General features: G+C 45.0%; 1 protein-coding gene across 3 annotated transcripts in view; it reads right to left on the bottom strand.

Moving 5' to 3' along the window:
- Window positions 1–4,597: 4,597 nt before the first annotated feature.
- KIF3B (kinesin family member 3B) overlaps window positions 4,598–17,154 on the bottom strand; it is a 38,687-nt gene continuing 26,130 nt past the window's right edge. For 2 of the 3 annotated variants that reach the window (XM_069548313.1, XM_069548312.1), the window contains 7 exons: window positions 17,046–17,147; window positions 16,711–16,833; window positions 16,487–16,605; window positions 11,557–11,670; window positions 10,796–10,901; window positions 8,551–8,729; window positions 4,598–7,987 (listed from right to left, as the gene is read on the bottom strand). In XM_069548313.1, the coding sequence (XP_069404414.1) occupies window positions 7,894–7,987; window positions 8,551–8,729; window positions 10,796–10,901; window positions 11,557–11,670; window positions 16,487–16,605; window positions 16,711–16,833; window positions 17,046–17,147 (837 nt within the window). In that variant the 3' untranslated portion in view covers window positions 4,598–7,893. The remainder of the gene's footprint in view (window positions 7,988–8,550; window positions 8,730–10,795; window positions 10,902–11,556; window positions 11,671–16,486; window positions 16,606–16,710; window positions 16,834–17,045; window positions 17,148–17,154) is intronic. The other variant, XR_011248236.1, reaches the window with a different exon arrangement.

The following is a 17,154-nucleotide window of genomic DNA, read 5'->3' as shown; positions in this document are numbered from 1 at the left end:
CTTCATCCTGGGTCCCTGCGACTAGAACAATGCCCCCACATATGAGAAAGGATCTGACACCAAAGTGCTGGCTCCTCTCACTGCCCCAGATCAAGCAAAGAAGACTCATCACCATGTTTAACAGACTGCACCCTGGAAAGTCTACAACCCGCCCACTGCACTCCGTGAGTGCTGTATCTGAACCACTGAGCACTTTGAAATGTATGCATTTGTGCGGGATGATAATTCCCTACCAGGCGGGGAGCTCCGAAGGGCAGGGCCCTGAGTCATATGTAGCCCTTTCTGGCATAGAGTGTTGAACAGCATTTGGTAAATCTTTTGGTCACTGGCCAAAGAAGATAAATTTCAAAACCAATGGCAGAAGTTTAATTTCTCTGTTCCTAAACATAGCAAAGGCACCACCTTCCATCCTACTGCTTTGAAAAATGCCTCAGCCCCATTTCCAAGGGAACTGAGTCACAGTCAACCCTTGGAATTCCTTGGGTTCTGAGCTGTGCCAGGGAAAGCTCCTTGCAGAATGGAGTTTGCCAACTGAGCCCAGAAAACCTGTGTGAACAGCAGGCACACTTAAAGCAGCACTTGGTGAAACTGCTTCCTGTTATCTCGGGGAGAAACAGGAGCAGGAGAGGCTGGCTTAAGGAGAAAATGCCTGGAGTATAAGTAGGACCGGGCGTCACTCCCTCACACACACATCCACCAAAAAAGCCTGCAAGGGCCGGCCCTCTATCTTCAGGCTGTGCCGTGGAGTTGAGCCCCTTCTCACAGTCTGCTCCCTCACTCCAGCACACCCTCCCTGTGCTTGTCCATGCTGTTGTCTTTGTTTGCCATGCCCTTCCCTCCTCCTCGGAGGGGGCTGCTACCCTGCTCGTTCTGCAGGAGCACGCCTCCTCTGTGAAGTCTTTTTCTACCCCTCCTGTCCCACCACCCTTTGCTCTGACAGAAAACACTCTGTTCTGAGCTGCGGGTGTCAGCACTGACCCTACCACTTGATCCATCAGAGCGCCAAGCTGGAGAAGACAACACAACACGCCCTCAGGGAACTTAACGGTCCAGCGTGGGGAGACCGAGGCAAACAAATACACTGCAATTGGGGAAAGGGCTTAGAAGGAAACGCGGTTCAGTGAGAGACACTGCACAGCCAGGTAGAGACGAGGGGAAACCAGAATGGGTGGTTGGGGAAGGCTTCTTAGAAGAGATGGCATTAAATGAGTGTCTGAAAGATGAGTATGAGTGAACCAAGCAGGAGTGGGGAGAAATTACCAGAAACAGGGCACAGCACATGCAAAGGCGTCATGGCCTGTAAGCGGCTGGAATTACCAAGCACCAAGAGGAGGCCTGGGAGAGCGGCACGAGGGCAGGAGACTGGCCGTCTAGAAGGTCCTAACCACTCTGAATCACCGTTCTGAGACTTGTTTCTCTCATCCTGTTTCTCTCTCTCCCGGCTTCAGAAGGGCTGGAGTACATGTTACTCCTCTGTCTCCAGGGCAGAGCAAGACACCTGGCGCTTGTAAGCATTCAACAAGTTCCTGTGGGTGGCACCGTCCCTAGCCATGAGGGTGAGCCACCTCTCTTTCTGCCCGTTCCCCACCCTCAAAGCCATCCCCAGTCAGCTCGCCTAACTGAAGCACTGGGGGATGGTTAACCACAGACTGCTGACAGAAACAGAGGATGAAACAGGAGCAGCTGTGAGAGCTACGGTTACATCCTTGATAAACGCCATTGACAACCCTGTTGGCAGATGTGACCACCGCATGGTCCTCGGAGACCAGATTCTCAGGGTAAACTTCAGTCCGATGGCAACTCTAGTGCAAGAGGGCCTGCCAAAATCACGCGCCCTGAGACAGACTGTCAGCGTGAAGTTCAAAACAGTTTCCAAGGTCAACTGTTCTTAGTCACAGTACTTCTGACAATGAAATGCATGGGTTTTTTTCTTCCCTCCACCCAATAAGTATCTGATTCTCCAGACACCAAATGGGTGTCCTGCAAATCCATTTTCAATACTGTCACTAACTCCCAGTATCTAAGGACTTGGTCCCACAAGACTGCCCCCCCCCACCCCGTTTCAGAGGCTAGTCCAGTGTTCCAGGTTGCCACTTGGACCTCTGACCAACCAGCTGTAACTGCCCAGGGTTTCCACAATCCTTTCCTCAGGTTAAATAATTACTAGAATGAATGGCTCACAGAAACTCAGGAACGCACTTTATACTATTACCATTTTACTGATGCGACTCAGGAACATCCAAATGGAAGAATTGCATAGTGCCAGGTCAGGGGAGGGCCATGGAGCCTCCTGGCCCTCTTTAGGCACGCCGTCCTTCCAGCACTTTCGTGAGTTCACCAGCCTGGAAGTGCTCCAAACCCTCATCGTTCAGGTGCTTTTATGGATGGGTTCCATTAGGCCAGCAGGAATGACTGAATCATTGACTATCGGTGATTAACTCAATCTCCAGTTCCTCTCCCCTACCCGGAGGTCAGGAAGGGTGCTGAAAGTTCCAACGCTAATCACATGATCGGTTCCTCTGGCAACCAGCCTCCACCCCTAAGCTATCCATAGGTCACTTTGTTAGCCTAAGCTCTGGTGTGGCTGAAAGGGGCTTCTGAGAAACACCAGAAGTTACTCTTGTAATTACGGAAATTTCAGGGGTTGCAGAAGTTTTGGGGGGACAAAGACCAACTACATACTTCTCACTCTGTCACACGAGGTTTGAGTAGTTTCTTGATTTTTTTTTTTTTTCCTTAAAACAATCCAGAAGATGAGAAGACAACCTGGTGAGTCAGCAGGAATTTCCAAGTTGCCCAGCAACCCTGCCCTGGACCTCCCCTGATAGGTTAGCCCCTGACCACCCAGAGCTCTGTCACTTTCAAGAACACACTCATAATTCTTCAGATCACACTTTGAACCCTTGCTTTCCGGCTAATGAGTTTTGATTTTATTCTAAAATAGTTAACCATGTAGGCTAGGCTAACCTATGATTTTTAACTCTTTTGGGAAAGAAAGGGGACCATAGGGACGTTACATGTAGTTTGAGGGCATCTTCTGAAGAGTTAAGGATCATCTGCCCAATCACATAAGCCACTGTCCTCTCTGTTCTTTCCATTTCTCGCTGGTGTACCTATTTCTAAAGCCCTATACTATAATCTTTTTTACAGAATCTCTGCATGCTTCCCCCTAGTGAGGGTAGAAAAGGACTGCAGATACCTTCCCATGAAATCCTAGTTCTCTGTTACATGAGGCTTTCACAGGTGCTGTTCCCTCTCTGAACAAATTTCTTTCTTTATTCCTGTCCCGGTAACTCTTTGTCCTCTGGATCTCACTTTATGCCATTTCTTCAGAAAGCCCTTCCCTTCTTTACTCACCCAATCCAAATCAGGCTGCTATTACTCTCTTATAATAGCATGTCATGACATTTGTCATGACTGGGTATTACACATTCAGGTGCTTTTGGTTAGCATTTACATGCAAGCACAAGCTGTGTGTGGGCAGGGGCTATGTTGCTCACATCTCTGTATCCAGTTCCTGGAACAGCATGGCACAGAGGAGATACTCAACATGTGTTTGTTAAGTGATTAGCCGCTTTTCTATAGAGGCCTAGGGGTTTCTGAACATAATACACCCAGTACTAGCTTCTAGTTTCTTAGGATACAAATTGCTCATGGTGTCTTCTGAACCCAGGGCCAGTCATAGCAATAACCAAATAATTTTATTATTGAGTGGTGGCGGGGGTGGGGTGGGGGCTTTGGGGGTACGAGGGAGTCGCACCACACAGTTTGTATGATCTTACTTCCCCAACTAGGGATTGAACTCAGGCCCTCAGCAGTGAAAGTGCAGAGTCCTAACCACTGGACCACAGGGAACGCCCAATAACCACATTTGAAAATGTCTGCTTTCATCCATATACTTGTGTACTTGTTGCTTTAAATGCAATGCTAATCCCTACAGTGGCCCTTCCAGGTGTGACTAGGACCCTGTTTTACAGACAAGCCCCACCCCTCCACACACACACACACACACCAAGGTTTAGAGAGAAAAACTAAAATTCTCATAGTTGCACAGCTAGTAAGCATAGGCACAAGCAGGATTCAAGCCGAGCTCAGAGTCCAGGGTCCGAGCTCCTTCTATTGAGTCTCCACTCCTCACACAAGGTACATGACCCTTCCTCCATCCTAGGGGCTGGGACACTCCAGCAGGCCTGAGCACATAAGAAACCATAAGACCAACAATGAGTCGCTCATTTCTGGTAATTTTTTCTTGATAGTAAATAACATGAAATATTTTTGTGTTAAAAAATGTATATTCTAAAGTATATAATAAATGTAAGGAAACATTAAAAAACAAAACACAAGAAATTAAAAGTAATTTCATGTCTGACTTAGGAACTTCCATGGAAAACCACAAAGAGCATTCGTTTGTCACTCTTTCATTTCATGTCCCTTCACCTTGCTGCTATATTTTTTAAATGCCAACATTCCAACTCAGTCTTCATGTTCCACTCCCACCCCCCTTCCACTGGAAAGATTCAAATGTTTAAAAGAAATTGGCAGTGTGTCAGCCACCAGCATGTCATTCTCAGAAGCATCAGTCATTTATGAGGACACCTTTTTGGAGGTACAATAAATCTGATTTTTATTACACATCTTAGTTTAGAGTCACTTTTACATTCCTAGACAAAGAGATGATACAAATAAATATTGACTATAAAACTCAGAGCCCCAAGTATTGGCATATTCTTTGTCTAAAGGTAGCCAAAGAGAAGGTCAAGATCAATAGTAACTCCAAGGAGCCATAAAGCCCACTGCCTCCTGCCTGCCCCAGGATCACTCCTTTCATAAATAACCTCAGAAGCATTTCATTCAAGAAGCGAGGGCAGGGAGGAGGGGGGTCAGATTTCCAAACAGTACAAGACACAGCCTTGCACGATAGACAATAGCCAGGCCTGCTGTTCTTACCCAGGTCCTTCTGAGCATTCTGATTATGGCTTTTAGAGTGTATTAACAGCCCCATTTTTGTCCACTGATGGTGCTGAGATGGCCCAAGGTGGTGTTCGCACCGAGCCTTGACCTCCAGTGGGAAATGTGAGGCTGGACTGATATCCCACGTTGGCAGGGAATGGACACTTCTCACAAACTTGGCAATGATTCTACATTCAGCGAAGGGGCACTTACAAGAGTCACACAGGAGAAGTAGAGTGAGGCCCATGCCGGAGCTGAGCAACTCTCTTGACGCCCGTGGTAGTGGAGATGTGGGTGGTGCCATTCAAGCAGCATGCAGGCATTCAACGGGGAGCCATCCAGCATTAGGGTGGAGTCTTAAGAAAGTGCTTCATGCCTATGATTTGTGGCCATGAGTTCTGAATCCAGGGGCCTGGGAGACATGGGATTTGAAATCTGAAACCAGATACATTCCTGCAGGCAGTTGCACGTTTGTCTCAAACTCCTTCTCTCAGATGAGCTTATTAGATCCTGGGACCTTGCTGCCAGATTTCATTAGGTGCTGCTGACATGAAGGTGCTCAGAGGGCTTGAAACATTCTAGCATGACAACAGACAATAAAAACCTGGTCCCTCAGAGCCCAAAGCAGCAGCTTCCTGGTGGCAGCAGGACACTCTACTCTATTCGAATATTCATCGGATCCATTTGAAAGAAGAAAAGCACCGGAGACTCAACCTCCAGCCAGGAGTTCTTCGACTTCATTTCACAGACCACCAGATGAACACAGCTGAGTACAAGGCAGGCCTGTTTTCATGACCCTGCCTGTCAACTTGGCTTCTTCTGCCTTCTTAGAAAAGTTCCATGGTCATTCAACCACCCATGGTCAGAATAGTCACCTTGAGACATCAGTATTCAGCTACAGGGTTATCTGCAATTTTTAATTCTCAGACTTCCTAGATGGAAATGTTCAGCCTACAGAATTCAGATCAGCTTCAAGGAAATGCAGTGCCAAAAGACAGGTGTAACCAGCAGGTCACCATCTTAGGCTACCCACCCCATCATTTGGTTCCTGTTCAAACAGGGACATTCTTAGTAAATAATAAAGAACAGAGTTTGATCCCGAGAAAGATGAGGGATGCTTCCATTATGCTCCACGAATTGCTGAAAAGGGCCCTGGGTTCAGAAAGAATGGTTACTAAACAGGAGATAAGCTGGTAGACGACAGATCTCCATTTGCAGGATGCTAAGACATTGCACTCGGTACCTCCTCTTTCCCATGGGTTCTGATCCAGAAATGTGCCCTGGGAACTGAGCAGCTGAGTTAAAACATAACTCAAGGCCCACTGAGTCGCCACCTTCCCGAGGCACGGTGCCAGCAAAGTGCGCCGGTGTGGCCGACTAGGGACACATATTGTCCCCTCAGGCTTGGCTCGTGGACTCAGACCCCCACGTGGGAGCTTCCAGCCTGGATTAGTCATTCAGCGGGCCTTTAATACAGACAAAGGCAACAACTGCACGTTAGTGTATTTCTAAAGTCGGGCAAGTTCTTGGTCTCTCTCTCTCTTACAGACACACACGACACATTCAAAGAACACAGGCACCACTGTGCTTGCACACCCACACACACTTATGAGCTTCTCATGGGGGGAAATGAGTAACATCCACCTAGTGACCAACATAAAGCCAAATTCTGAGTTTCAATAATACAGAGAACTAAAACTTACAAACCAAACCAGTACATGTAAACGGGAACTCCTAACTCCTCTGAACTATTCCATCGCACGGCCATGCCTTGCTACTGCCCCGGGCTCTGCCTGGGGGGAGCCCCAGTTCTAGGATTAGGTGAGTTTTCTGCTGGAGGCAGGCAGGATTCCTCTGCCGCACCAGCTGTGACGTCTTCCTTTGCCACTGCACCAAGCCTCACGACTCCATCTTGGCACCCACCTCGTCACCCCAGAGCTCTCTATGCAAGGATGGAACAAAACAGGAGATGCAGAAGTGCTTCTCTGTGTCTCGTGCCCCCAGCTCTGGTCCCATCAGAGAAGGCAGAGACAGCCTCCCTTTTCCCAAAATACAGGCCCACTGTAGAGCATGCTCCGGAGGCAGAGGATGGCCCCAGGCAGGTTCGCTCAGGGAATGTGCATGGGAATAGATGGTGACCAATAAAGGACAAAGTGACACGGCGTATGGACGTGGCATCAGCATACAGATTCGCGTCTTGGATAAGATGGTCATGGTTTTGAGGTTCTAAAGAAGCTGTTTCCCTAAACTCTCCAAGGAGGCAGAGGAAGTGTTATTTCTATTGCTTCTGACATAGAATCCTTCTGGAGCAGAAGTTGGCAGCTTCCTTAGAAAATATCTGCTCCTTCAGCAGATCCCCAAAGCAGATCCACTTCTTACTGAGGTGCATGGACCGTGCCCCTCAGAGGCTTAGCTCCAAATGAGATTTCTCATTTTCTACCTATAAGAACGAGCACCTGCTCAAGTTCTATGACTTTCGCTTTTCAGACCCTTTGCCACTTTATCCTGAGGCTCCAAAGAGCTGGTCTGCTGAGGTGACTCCTGATTTTGCCCTATTGTTCAACAAGAAGGGAGCCCAGTATAAAGAACAGGCTAGAAAAGTAGAGGGGAGAGGATGGGACAGCAAGAAAAAGGAGAGGAGGTGGCAAGGGAGAAGGGAAGCAAGGTCACCGGTCACTCTCTTGCTTTCCACTCTGGCTATCACACTTTACCTTATCCAGGCAGTTCTGAGATGCTAATTAAAGGACAAGTCCCAGAGGAGCTGAGTGCCGTCTTACGACCAGCCTGTTCAACCAGATTAAGTTGGTTCATCGGCAAAGAGGCCATTGCTTCTCCCCAGGGGAATGGTTCTGAGTTTGGGGTCAAGTCCTCTCTGCAGGTTTTTGCTTGTCTCTTCTCCCAGAAGGCAAGGCTGTTTGTAACCTGGGAGAGGGGGAAGTGGCTTTACTTTGGAACTAGCCCCCGAGGCTGTGGATAAAGCTGAGATGCGGGGGTTCCTGAGGAAGAGGAGGAGCCCGACTTCCTTCCACTTTTAGGCCTGCAAGAGTCAAGCACATACGTCCATTACACATCCCATTGCTCTCTCTGATGCAGATAAGCCTCCCTTCCCATCAGTGCCATTATGTCTCAGAGTGGCCTTGCCTCATGGACTTTCAATTGTAAAACCACCAGAGACTGGCACAGCGTGACCCTCTCGGATAGTCGACATGACCCGACAATGGACGGATGACACCTCAGGGAGGGACTCTTGATTCTCAGCAATTGTTCTTCCATTAAAATTATATCTTGACTGTCTTCTCCAAATTGGTAAGAAGGAAAAAAAAAAAACTAAGTATGCAGGTAAAATTCCTACCATTTTTGGCTTTGTACTCAGTCATTTTCCTTAAACTTCTAATCCAGAATGTAATAAGACAGGATTTCTAATTGAGCACCAAATTAAGTGGCTGGTTATTTAAATTGAGGCTCAGAGCCTGGGCTGTGGATGCAGACAGACCGAGGTTAACTCGGGCTTTGCCACTTAGTTCTATGATAAACAAGCACATTTGCTACCCTCTCCCCTCATCTGTCCTTGTTCAAACATAGGTCCCCAAAGCCACTCACCTGGCCTTGGTTTTCTTATGTGCAGTGCTTTCAAAGGATGATGCATCCACCTGTATCTCATCTTCATCCTGTAGAGCTGCATCCAATGCGGCCTGGACCTTGGGGGCGATGGCGGGGCCCTCGTAGTCTCTGGTGGTCCGACTGGGCATGTCCAGCTCCAGCAGCATGATGTTTTCTGCCTACAGAAACAGAGCCAAGACAGCTAGGATGGCGTCCAATCAGACAAAAGGAGTTCTAACAATCTAAACCCAAGAACAGAACCTCAGATTGCTTGCTACTCAAAGCCTACCAACGGTCTGTCTAGAAAAAGTGATGTAGTTTTATAACTTTTTTCCTGGTGCCATTTCAGGTGACTTTTATTTACTTTCTATGCTTTTCTCTATTTTCCTTAAAAAAAAAAAAGAATGTGTATTGCATCCTAAGGGGAATAATCAAGAGAAAATAATAAAGTACAACCCATTTATTGTAGACAGTATAAAAATATAAAAAAGATATGCAGAAGAAAATTGTAGTCATCAAAAATCTCCATACCTACAGCAGCTCTGATGAATTTTCTGGCTGTAGAGGGAAGGAGGCAGGTATGGTGCATATATGTGGAGTGTGTGCAGGGGGCAGTGTACGTGCTTATTATCAGATTTTGAAAATCAGAGCAGGCTCTGCCTCATAACTGGCCTTGTAGAGAGATTCCCTCATTCGATCTCTGTGGTGGGCCTCTTCCTAGCCCCCAAACACCAAGCCGAGGGTGATGAGGGAAGAACACCCATGGCTCCACATCTTCCCCTCTAGCTCCTCCCAGTCGGTGGAGTTCAAGCCCCAAGGCCCTGGCCGGGGCATGAGGGAAACCAGCTGGGAGGAGGTTACGGGAGAGAATGGAGTGGCTCCGCTGATCAATTTTATATATTGAGATACTGCAATACATGTCTCTCAATGGAGCAGGTCTGTTGCTAAAAATCATCTGAGCGCCACTGCTTGAAATTCTATCTCTGGATCAAGGTAAGCCCCCTGGAAACCCATGTATTTGATTTGTTGGCTTTAAAATCATGTTTTTAGGCTGAAGACATGAAATAAACTGGCAAGATATGCATCCTCTGAAACTGCTAGAAAAATGCTTCTGAGAACTCTGACACATCCCTCATCTTCCACGACATAAAGCCACATCTGATAATCTCTTTTTTGCTTTTGTTTTCCTTATTCAGAATAACTCAGTGCCAGGAAGAACGGTGCTTGAAGAGTTAACTAGTCCTAATCTGCCTTGCTCTGGCTGCCAAGGGAGACTCAAAAACATCTTAAAATTTTAAGTGACAAGCTTTCATCTTAAAAGTAATTCAGAGAACTCCCTGGTAGTTCAGTGGTTAGGACTTGGTGCTTTCACTGCTGTGGTCCAGGTGCAAACCCTGGTTGGGAAAACTAAGATCCCATAAGCCATGCAGTGCAGTCTAAATAAATAAATATATTAGAGGTTCCCCATGGATAGTTATAAAAAAATACAGATAAGCAAAATGAAGAAAATTTTAAATGAATGTGCTTTCATTAACCAGCAATTACCAGTTCATATTTTGATCTACTTTGCACCCAACTTTTAAATTCATATATACACTTTCAGGACCAATTGTTCTATAGCTGAATAATACCTGCATCTCCTGGCTCATCCACTTACCAGCTACCTGAACTTTTAAGCCACAGGACTGACCACACAGAGTGAGTGGGAGGGCTCAGTCACATAGAGCAGCAAAGCGCTGAGTACAGGGCCTGCTGCATGATCAGTGCTTATAAACAGAAGCCTGTATGGTGTTTCTACTGTAAAATATACTTGGGTCATTAACTAGTTATCAATTATGTCACTTCAATTAACTACATGGCTCACACATATTCTGTTAAATGGAAGGACCACAAGTTCTTTCACGAACCTCCATCTCCCGTCATTAGATGTCTTTCTTTCCCGTCACCCCACAAGGCCATTCTGAAACTCACTATTAATGTGTACTGGCCACATGGACTATAGTATGTTTGTACTCTTTCCTTCCCTAGCCCTAATTTGCTAAATCTCATTCTCTTTTACCTTGTTATTTATGATTCATTAATCATACGTATTATTTGTTATAACTGTTATTAATGTAGCTGTCCTCAGGTCCCTTTTAAAAGTGTCAGGATACAAATTATGACTGTGCAGACGGGTCAAAGGGTTTACATAAATTTAAACTCCTCCAGGACAGAGAGGAGAGAAACACGAGTACAATCTTCTCACCCTGTATCGAACGTCTGGACGAACCATCATGGACATTCTTGCGTGCTGGCTCAATGGTCTCCTGTATCCCACAGCTGAGACTGGCCTTTTCATCATCTGCTGGTTCCTGGAAATGGACTGTGCGCTCAAGACCCAGGCCAGAGTGTGTCCCACAGTCCCAGGATTGGGACTGTGGAACTAGCACTCAGAAAATTCTGAGCCTCCTTTAGGTAGAACCCGAAATGGGAAACTCCCTGGACTGAGGGCTGACATGTAAATGGGGCGGGAGCTGCTGATATTTTCTGCTTGAATTGCTTTCTGATTCACATGTGAGCATCATGCATCTTTCAAGCTGGAGGGGCTCTGAGTCATCATCCAGTTCTTAGATAGCAGGCGTGAAGCTGAGCAGCACCTCCCCGCTCCCACATCCTTGGCAGACTTCTCTCATCTTTCCAGCAGGACCCAGACAGAGACTGAGAATCCTCCACACAGTCAGACTGACAGATAAGATAACACCTGTGTACTGCCCCTCCCTTGGCCTGGCACACTTCACTGGACAGGGGAAGCTGAAGAGCAGGAACTTGGGAAAGGCCATTAGTTCACTATGATAATGTTTCCCAATTCGTTTACCTCATGAACTTACAGCAGCCACAAAGTCACAGCTGCAATTGGTTCCAAGTTCAAAGGAATCAGACTGCATTTTACCATTCTCCTCTGGGCAAGTCCAGCTTATCAACATTCTACCCCACCCCATTCCCACATTACAATCAATAGTGACTTACTCTAGTCTGGTTATAGGATGTAATTTCCAATGATCTTCCTCTTCATCAAAGAAGGATCTATTCATAATTTTACTTTTTTCTTCCAGGGGAATGAAGTTTTCTATAATAAGATGCCTGTAAGAGCACAAATACACAGGCGAATAGATGGACAAAGAACAAGAATGGGGTGCTGGCTATCTGGTCCCACATGAAGCAAGTAATAGGTAAGGGCCAAGTCACTCAACCAACATCTACTGAGCAGGTACAATGGGACTACCATCATACTAGGAGCTGGGGTACAGACAGGAACGACACTGGCCCCTGCCTGAGACAGAGGAATACTCGTAGGTATGCTGACAGGTCTATCGTAGGAATGGAGAAGACAACGGCACCCGACTCCAGTACTCTTGCCTGGAAAATCCCACGGAGGGAGGAGCCTGGTAGGCTACAGTCCATAGGGTTGCTAACAGTTGAACACGACTAAGCGGCTTCACTTTCACTTTTCACTTTCATGCATTGGAGAAGGACATGGCAACCCACTCCACTGTTCTTGCCTGGAGAATCCCACGGATGGGGAAGCCTGGTGGGCTGCCATCTATGGGGTTGCACAGAGTCAAATAAGACTAAAGCAATTTAGCAGCAGCTACTGTAGGAATATGGAAAGGTCACTTATCCCCAAGCAGTAGCAGCTTGAGGAGGTGGAAGGATTAAAGAGGAAGGGAGGGACTTCCCTGGTGGTCCAATGGCTAAGACTCCACACTTCCAATGCGAGGGGCCTGGATTTGATGTCGGGGAACTAAGATCCCACAGTTTTTGAAGCAAATAAACAAATAATTTTTAAAAATAAAGAGGAAGGCAATGCCTGGGCTATGCTGCAGTGAACTTGTGCTAAGTACTTGAGGGAGGGCCACTGGTACTGCTAAACCTGCTCCTTAATTTCCAAAATGCAGAAAACAGATTACAATTTCAAATGCCTTCCTCCAGTCCTATGGACTGTTGCCCAAGGTGGAAAACTCCACATTCTAATCACCAGAACAAAGAGGAGAACAAGATGCATTTCAGTCCCTTAGATCCCTGCAAATGAAGACCATTCCTGAGAAGAGTCTCTGCCTCAGAAGCACCTAGGGAACGCGGCAGACAATGAAACTGGAACCCGCTGAGCTGTGTCTCTCCATGGTGATGACTATTTCCTGCCCCTCTCTGAGTACACTCCTTCCAGACCTCAGGACAGAACAATGCCAACAGGGTGTGAACGACAGAGACACACAAAACAAACACCACAGAGGTCGAGGGGACTATGAGAAACAGGCTGGCTTGCTGTTTATTCAGTAGATATGAAGAAGAGACAGAACAATGCAAATTACTTCCTTAAAAAAACAATTTGAAGAGATGACATTTTCTCTTTATTTGACTATTTAAGAAATGATTTTTCATATATTTGGGGTCCTTTTTTTGGTGATTTTAAAGATCTTATTTATACATTAGAAAATGTGAGACTTCCCTGGTGGTGAAGTGGTTAACGCTCTGACCTCCCAAGGCAGGAGGTACAGGTTCGATCACTGGTCAGGGAAGTAAGAACCTACATTCTATGCAGGGTGAAAAAAAATTTTTTTTAAAGAAAAGAAAATGTGAGAAATACAATTTCAATACTCAGAAATAGATATTCTGACATATTTTGTTCTGACTTTTTTTCTAGGTGTACATGCCTAGCAAGAGGACTAACACACGTATTTAACTTTAAGGACTCCGTCCCAAATTTACAACTTAATCATTGAAAGAATCTCTTTGAAAGTTCTTTTTCAAAAAAAATGTATTTATTTTTGGCTGCACTGAGTCTTTGTTGCTGCAGTTGTGTTTAGTTGCGAAGTTGTATCTGACTCTTTGCTACCCCATAGACTGTAGCCCACCAGGCTCCTCTGTCCACAGGATTTCCCAGGCAAGAATACTGGAGTGGACTGCCATTTCCTTCTCAAAGAAAAGTTCCTCTTTAAAGAAAACTTTGAGCAAATGAAGTGGAAGAACTGATATTAAAAAAATTTTTTTAATTTGCAAAACCCCTAATGAAATAATGGTTACACAAAGATCATTGTTGGCTGAAACCATTAGCTCAATGGTTCTCAAGCCAGGCTGCACGTCAATATCACTTACAATATCTTAGTCAGACCTCGTGAGAGATCAGTGATTCTCAAAGTGTGCTCAAAAACCAGCAGAAACAACAGCTGGTACTTGTGAATGCAAATGCTCAGGCCCCACCCCAGATGTGCTGAATCAGATTCTCTGGATGTGGGGCCCAGCAATCCACGTTTAACAAGCCCTTCAGGTGAACTGGTACCTGCTGAAAGTTTAAGGACCACTGCCTACATGAGTGAAATCAGAACCTCTTGGGTAGGACTCAAGTGTCACTATTTTTAAAAACTCCTCCGATGATTTAGGTGTGTAATCAAGGTTGAGAACCAGTCCTTCAGAGTTCACCTTCAGTTAAAGGAAAGTAAAGAAGATAGAGACGCAAGCTAAATGACACCATGAAGAAGAAGCAGACTGACAAATCCAGAATGTGGTATATTTCTCTAGGCTAACTGCCCCAGCCTTTTCAACAATACAACTATGAAAAAAAGTTTCTAAAAAGGAAAGGGGTTGCTCCAGATTAAAATAAGCATAATAGACATAATAACTAAATGCAATATATAGTCCTTATGTAGATCTTAATACAAATAAACCAAGAAAGTCCAAATATGGGTAGGGTATGGGAGAATACTAAGAAACAATGTTAATTTTGTTAAGTGAAAATATATCATTACATCCACAAAAATCAATTTTAATTCTGACACAGTAGCTTCAGAATAAACATTCTGAAAATAAAATTAAGAAAACAATTCCTCATATGATAGCATCAAAAAAATAAAATACTTAGGTATAAATTTAACAAAAGAAGTACAAAGACTATGCAATGAAAAATACAAACATTTATGACAGAAATTAAACAAGATTCAAATAAATGGAAAAACATCCCATGTTCATGGATCAGCATACTTAATACTGTTAAGATAACAATACTCTCCAAATTGATCTATACAGTCAACACAATTCCGATCAAAATCTCAACTGTTTTTCTTTTTCAGAAATTGAGAAGCTGATCTTAAAGTTTTTATATGGAAATGCACGAGACCCTGAATAGCCAAAAGAATCTTGAAAAAGAACAAAACATTGGAGCACTCACATTTTCTCATTTCAAAACTTACTACAAAGCTACAGTAAATAAGACAGTTGATACTGGCATAATGACAGACATATAGTTCAACAGAATAGTACCGAAGGTAGAGAAATAAACTTTACAATTACGGTCAACTGACTTTCAACAAGGATGCAAAGACAAAAAGGGAAGACACTTTCAACAAAAGGTGCTGGGGCAACTGAATATCCACATGCAAAAGAATGCATTTGGAACCATACTTCAGACCATGTAAGAAATTAAATGGATCATAGACTAAATGTAAGACCTAAATCTGTAAGACTCTTGGATAACCTAAGAGAACTAAAAATGTTAAGTCCACAATTAAACTTGGACACAAATGTTCATAGCAGCATTATTAACTATAGCTGAAAAGCAGAAACAACCCAAATGTCCATTAACTGATGAATGGATAAATAAAATGTGGAATATTCATATAATATGGGTCAGCTCTACAAAAAGAAGTGCTAACATCCTGCAACATGGATAACTCCTGAAGACATGTTAATTGAAAGAAACCAGTCACAAAGACCACATCCTATATAATTCCATGTATACGAAAGGCCCAGAATAGGTTAATTTACAGAGTCAGAAAGTAGATCAGTTACTTATAAGGCTGGGGGAGGAGATAATAAGGAGTGACTGACAACCGGCACACGTTTTCTTTGGGTGAGGGCACCCACAAATGTTCTAAAATTAGACTGTAGTGTTGACTTTACAGCCAAGTAAACATATGCATATATATTTAAATGACTTGTGGGGGAGTTCCCTGGTCACCTAATGGTTAGGATTCCTGGCTTTCATTGCTGTGGCCCAGGTTCAATCCTTGGTGAGGGAACAGATTCCCCAAGCTGTGCAGCCACAGTAAAAAAACTGACTTGTATCTTGCATACTTTAAGTGAATTGTACGGTATGTGAATTATATCTCAATAAAGATTTTCTTAAAAAAAAAACAACACTGTGGTATATATGTAAGTATGTAGGAATGAGGTAACATGATGTAAGATTTGCTTTCAAGTATTTTTATGAGGATAAAGATCTGTGCTTTCACTGAAGGGGGCATGGGTTCAATCCCTGGTGGGAGAGATAAGATTCTGCAGGCTACATGGTAGAGCCCACCCCCCTAAAAAACCAAAAGCAACCAAACTATGAAAGATGGAGGACAAAAGACTGTTCATCAGAGCATCTTGGGCTTTCCTGGTAGCTCAGCAGTAAAAAATCCACCTGCAATGCAGGAGACTTGGGTTCGATCCCTGGGTCAGGAAGATCCCCTGGAGAAAAAAATGGCAACCCACTCCAGTATTCCTGCCTTCCTGCCTGGGAAATCCCACGGACAGAGGAGCCTGGCAGGCTATAGTCCATGGGATCACAACAGTCAGACATGACTTAGCGATTAAACCACCATCACTGCTGGGCAATGGATATTTGGGTGTTCCTTATACCATTCAGAAAATTCTAATTAATAAAAGATTCCCTTTCATCAATAGATAATGGCTTCAGTAAGGCAGAATGAGAGGAACTTGGAGATCATACGGTGAAGATACTCAGTTAACAGATGGGATGCAGAGACAGAAAATAACTTTCTTAGGAATAAACAGAAGACAGACAAGGCGGCGAGAGATGGAGAGAAGTAAGCAGGGGCCCTGTCTTCTGAGGGGTTTGCTACTTAACAAACAACAACACAGCAAGCGGCTGGGGTGCCCCGGAAGGCCCAGGACTTACTTGAGTTTCAGCTCCCTGGTGAGCTCATTCTGGGTCTGCTCCAGCTCCTGCCGCTCCTTGATGTGCTCTTCTTGGAGGTCATGGATCTCTGCCTTGACTGCCTGAAGCTTAGAGAAGAGCTGGAAACAACAGGAGAGGCGGCTGAGCCGGGCAGCCCTCTGGACAACAGAGTTCACTCTGCCCCACACCTCAAGGAGCCTCTGCCTGCCTCATTCCTTTCCTACCTTTTTGAGTTTCTTGGTCTTGATGTCCACCTCTTGCTGCAATGAGCTGTATGTCTCCTTCAGTTCCAAGGTCTCCTCGTCTCGGCTTTCCATCTGCTGCTGGATTTCTCTTTCTCGACGTTTCTGAGCAATGTCACAAAACTGATCAGTGTGCCTACAGACAACATCTATTCAAGAATATGGGGCTGGGTGCTCTAGATCAGTCTCCCACCAGGAAGGGGCTGACACATGTCCTTCTCATCACCTTTGAAGAGTCTAACAGAAAAGATATTGGCTCTGTAGCACTGACGCACCCCGCCCAACTCCATTCTCTCCCAAAGGGAGTGACAAGTTACCTGTTCTGCAATTTCCTGCCGTTTCTGCTCCAGGATTTTCTGCTGTTCATTTGTATGATCTACTATATTTTTTCCTCCAACAAGCAGCTTACTCTCCATAGCCTTTGTG

The sequence above is a fragment of the Ovis canadensis genome, chromosome 13 (genome assembly GCF_042477335.2).
Source record: "Ovis canadensis isolate MfBH-ARS-UI-01 breed Bighorn chromosome 13, ARS-UI_OviCan_v2, whole genome shotgun sequence".
Taxonomy (NCBI): domain Eukaryota; kingdom Metazoa; phylum Chordata; class Mammalia; order Artiodactyla; family Bovidae; genus Ovis; species Ovis canadensis.
The sequence above is the reverse complement of the archived record's forward strand: the minus strand, read 5'-3'. Positions and strand labels throughout refer to the sequence as shown.